The sequence below is a fragment of the Neltuma alba genome, unplaced genomic scaffold (assembly GCF_004799145.2).
Source record: "Neltuma alba isolate B1F8T4 unplaced genomic scaffold, ASM479914v2 tig00005199_pilon, whole genome shotgun sequence".
Lineage (NCBI taxonomy): Eukaryota > Viridiplantae > Streptophyta > Magnoliopsida > Fabales > Fabaceae > Neltuma > Neltuma alba.
In genome coordinates this window covers 28071-33136 of record NW_021634017.1, presented here as the reverse complement: position 1 = coordinate 33136, position 5066 = coordinate 28071, and the positions used below count along the sequence as shown (strand labels likewise).

The 5066-nt window shown below is 34.1% G+C and overlaps 1 protein-coding gene across 1 annotated transcript; it reads right to left on the bottom strand.

Annotated features, from left to right (window-relative positions):
• On the bottom strand, positions 1-3403 carry LOC114747097 (AP2-like ethylene-responsive transcription factor At1g79700). Its single transcript, XM_028935386.1, has 8 exons — positions 3179-3403; positions 2955-3037; positions 2752-2760; positions 2526-2614; positions 2341-2414; positions 2206-2256; positions 1876-1952; positions 1-757 (listed from the first exon to the last, which is right to left on the bottom strand). The coding sequence occupies exons 1-8, from the start codon at positions 3316-3318 to the stop codon at positions 252-254; spliced, it is 1029 nt and encodes a 342-aa protein (XP_028791219.1). The 5' UTR covers positions 3319-3403; the 3' UTR covers positions 1-251.
• Between the last annotated feature and the right edge of the window lie 1663 nt (positions 3404-5066).

Here is a 5066-nt window from a genome sequence, read left to right as displayed (position 1 = left end):
TTAAAAAAAATAGCAAATTTTTATAAGAAGGGAAAAAATTAGTGAAAGTAACCTTGAAAGAATCTTACCCCCTATTTGTCTACCCTTGCCCCAAAGTTTGCCTTTTGAATTATTTTCCTCACCTCTTTGATTTTTTTTAGCGTGCACTGATATTGATTATGCACCTTATAAAACCAAAGTATAACTGAATCTACCAAATAAACATATAGCTATAATCTTCCAAATTTGTGGGTTAAAAAAATATTACTTTTCTAAGCATCCAGCTCGCAATGGAAAATTGGAGCAGCAATTGAGCTCAAATCACCAAAGATGATGTCATCAGTTTCAGGGTAGCTGCTTGAATCATGACAATCAAAGAATGTTTGAATATCTTCAGGAAATATACGACCAGGAGGCTTTGATTCTGAAGTTACTGCTGTTGCAGGGTAACTATGGTCTCCAGCTGATGAAGTCCTCTCCAGCATTTCCTTGAACTTTGAGGATTGCCAGAGGAGCCCTAGTGCAGATGACGGCGGAGCCCCGCCTCCGGATCGTGGCGGTGCCACCATTGTGTCGTCAGAGAAACCCAATTCAAGTTCAGGATTAGAGCTTGGTCCAGACTCGGTGGTGTTATCAGTAGTAGGGTTTTCATTGGAGTCCTGGGTTTTAGGGCGGAGCCAATTGATATAACGGCTGAGGTCAAAGTTCGTAACGGCATTAAGTCCTCTGTATTCTATGGCTGCCATATCATATGCTGCGGCTGCTTCTTCTTGTGTAGCTGTACCATAATGGAAACAAATCATGATGCAAAAGGATAATTTAATATATATTTATTTAATTAATAATATGTACTAATTATGAATATAGAAGGCAAATTTCGGTGGAAACTACTTTCAAACTTAGGCATTACTTTGAAAAGAATGAGATCATGAATAAATAGCTTTACTAAGTAGTTGAGGTTCGGTGATCTACACCCCAACCAACTGGATTTGATTGCATGTATATAACTTTGACCTCTGCTGCTTTGTCCTATTACTCTGACCTGTAGGACCATTTTCCTGACCAAGTGGGAATTTACTATGTGGAATGCATACTCAAATTCAATTATATATAATATCTACTCTCTATCTTCTAAAAAATATTTCTATAAAATAATTAAACCAATTGATAAGTTTCTGATATTAGGCTAATTTAGGGAATCCAAAATTTTAATTTTTATAATGTATTTAGAAAAAATTGATAAATATTTTCCAAGGACTAACCCTAGTAGGTTGGCAAACTGTGAAACATGGTTCTGTCCCTTTGCCACGTGTCACAAGTAAATATGGATACTTATTTTGCGTCCAAGTACTACGGCCATATAATTGGGGTTAAAAGAAATGGAAGAATGGTATATTAAATGTATTGAAAGGGACGCTTTTGTAAGGTTGCTCAAAGACTCCATATATCCAAAAATTTAAAAAGGTGTCTATATTCGCTAGCAAAAAGAGGTGAGAAATAAGTAAGCATATGCATACGTCTTTTTCAACACTGAGAAAATAAAGCGCACAAATTTTGGGCCACATAATGCGTGAGTGACTGATTGGGTAAAAGAGATTAACCGCATAATGCAAACAATATTCATTAATTGATTACCTCAACATGAAGCATTATACAATTTTGAGCATTTCCTATAGGGAATCATTCATCTATGTTTCAGATTCTGCAATTTGTTCATGGCTTTACTGGATTTTGACTGAAACCCACAACTATGAATATATAAAACTAGGAATATATATTACTATACACAAACACACACATAACATACTAACTCCACCAATTCCAAAACTAAACCAAACAAAAAGTTGAGCAAAAGTAGGGGGGATGCGTGGAGCGATAAAAGGTCAAAGGGGTTACCGAAAGTTCCGAGATAAAGATATTTGTTGCCGAAGACTCTGCCAATCCGAGCCTCCCATCTTCCATTGTGATGGTGTCTGAAAATTGTAAATTTAAAAATCAGAGCATTTCTAATTTGTAACCAATTATAGACGGATCCGTCATGAAAATTGCCCACCCATCTGTCATCAATGGGGCAATACCGTGCTTTCATTAATAAGGTTCGTCCATGATCATTAATAACCGAACTTGTGGCTGGCAAGTAGCCAACTGACCAAATACAGCTTCCCAATTAAAACTAATTTCTGCAAACATTTGACTGAGATATCTTCATTTGGAGTATAGGATTACCTTGCTACGCCTCTGTACTTCGAGACTCCGCGTGAGAACCCGCTGCTTTTTCTGCCATGAAAATTTGTTTATTTACAGTTAGAATATTGTTTCAGATCAGATGAACATTTTGACAGCTAATAAATAACTAACAACCTTCTTAAGGATCCAATGTATTCTTCTTTTGATTGGCCCTCCATTTCCTTGACCTCTTCTTCATAATTTGTGAGCTACAGTATAATCATGTATGATAATTAAGATATAAAACTGAACATTTATTTGATCGACTTTATAATGAAGAAGAAGAAGAAGAAGAAGAAGGAAGGAAGGAAAATTTTTACAGGAAAATTGAGGATGGTGTCTTGGCCCCAGTACTTCAATGCTGCCAAGTCATAGGCACGCGCTGCAGCTTCTTCATCATCATATGCCCCTAAGAAATGCAAGTTTTGGAGCCATTTATTAATATCCCCATCCGGTCCTACTACCCGCAGGAATGAATTCTCATACCAAACTACCAAAATTAAGGTAAATGCGATACACGATTTCAAAAACGTCACTTAAACATACCTAAATACACTGCATAAATCGCCCAGTTGTTTTCCCCATTACGTGATCAATCGAATCGACAAGAAATCAACAACAAAAACAAGTTAATAAGTGGAACCTAATTGATTAATTAGACTTGCAGACCAAGAAAATAAACAGTGCTAAAAAGAAAGAAGAGAGAATTTCGTCTTCCTGTAGAAGAAAACGATGATCTAATTAAGAACCTTGTCTTCCTTTCTTGCTCTGCGATTCATTCCAGCAATTCTTATCCCAGAGATGAGCCTCATACCGGCCCGTCCAACGATGCCTATATATAGTATATGCACATGGCATAAATCTTCTTGCTCGAATTAATGGGAACAAGAATTTAAACAGAGCAGGATACAAGAATTGCAGAACAAACGAATAAATCGAAGCGAACATATATGTAGAATTAATCAATACTGACCTGGTAACACCTCGATAAACGGAGCTTCGTTGCGGAGGAGAGCCTCTGGGAATGCTTTTGCGAGTCCGTTTCGTCTTGGTATTTGAAGGCGTACTGCTGTTTTCAGCGTTCTTCACCTTCCTCTGTGACATCTTCGCCATTATTATCACACACCTTCACAAACGCAGTGCTGCTACTTCTCTCTCACACATAAGCACACGCAGTTTTTAAGAGACTGGGAAAGAAGCGAGAGAGCTATATGAATTGTGACCAGGTCATCCAACAAGAAGGGCATTAATGGAAATAGAGGAAGAGAGGGAAAAAGTAGGTCTTATCTTATTCCTACCCGTCTCTCTCTCTTCCCGCGCTCTCTCTCTCTGGATTCATTTTTCTCTCTTCTTCTGACTGTGTTAATTGTTCATAAGCGAGTTATTGGAGTCGAATTGTTTTTTTTCAGAAAATGCGCATAAATTCAACATAAATAATTTAATTACTACTAAGTAATATGCAATGTCAAGTTCCTGTACTAAAATAACAATAAGGAGTATGCTGCTAACTTATTATGATACTCTTCTAGTCTTTAATATAGAATCTAATTATTAAATTGATTTTGATCATAAATATATAACTTATTTCTTTATATTTATTAATTTTTTTCTAAATTACCCATGTGATACTCCCTTAACCATAATCAAGTAAAAAAAAGAGAAAAGATATTAAGAAAAATGATTATGGTGTTTTAGGAAAAGCATGTTATATTTTTTATAATTAACTAATCTACCTAACTTCCTTAATCTAATCAAATTAGTTAAATAGGTCTTATATTAAGGACCGAAAGAGTACTTTTTAGTGATTAGATAATTTATATGAGAATGTATAATGATTTTTTTCCTTTTGTTACAAACATACACATGCTCCTTCCATTTCATAATATAAGTCGTTTCTAAATGAATTACTTAGTTCAAAATATAAGTAATTTAGATAATATAATTAACGTTTGTTTTTCAATTTTATTCATGTAATTAATATTTAAGTCTCATTTTTTTTCTCTCATTTACGACCTCATTTAATATAAGTAAAGATGAAAAAAATTTAATTTGGAACACATTTAATTAGTTAATACTACTACTCCTCCGGTCTTTAATATAGGACCCAATTGTTGAGTTAGTTTTGGTTTTAAATATAAGACCCATTTATCATATTTATCAATTTTTTCTAAAGTGCCCCTATAGATGCTCCTTCAATCATAATCAAGTAGAAGAGGGAGAGAAGGTATTAAAAAAGATGATTATAGTATTTTGGGAAAAACATGTCACATTTCTTATAATTAACTAACTTACCTAACTTCCTTAATCTAATTAAATTAATTAAATGGGTCTTATATTAAGGATCGGAGGAGTATTTTTTATAAGTGATTTATATTATGGACAGGAAAAAATTGGGTTGTTGTTATTGACTTTTTGTTGGTGGAGGGAGGTGGGATCATGGCAGTTAGTGGTTAGGAAAGTGAAGGTGTTAGAAGGGGAAGAAATAGCCGGCAAGGTTTTTTGGATTTTAATTGGTTGCCATCTTAAAGCCGCCCTGGGATCTATTTTTGTTGCCATGATGGGATATGGGTTCGGGCCGAAACGGTTTTTGATCCATTTTTAGATGCCTAAAACAAGAAAATACTCCTATGATCTTATTTATAATATAAAAAAAAGATATTTTTAGTCCTATTTATAAAGTAATAAGAAAAATTTTCATATGACTATACAATTTTTTTGTCATTTATTATTATGTTGACTTTGTTTACATGAAGTATAATACATATTAAATAGGGATAAAGTTAAAAAGTTGTTAAATTTTATATAAAAATTAATAAAATTTAAAATTTTTCTTAATATATGTAAAACATGCTAAAAGAACC

Coding starts and splice junctions, on each gene's coding strand:
- LOC114747097 (XM_028935386.1), bottom strand. CDS start 3,318: ATGGCGAAGATGTCACAGAGGAAGGTGAAGAACGCTGAAAACAGCAGT. Junction 3,038..3,178: donor GTTTATCGAGGTGTTACCAG/GTCAGTATTGAT, acceptor TACTATATATAG/GCATCGTTGGACGGGCCGGT. Junction 1,953..2,205: donor AAGTACAGAGGCGTAGCAAG/GTAATCCTATAC, acceptor TACAATTTTCAG/ACACCATCACAATGGAAGAT.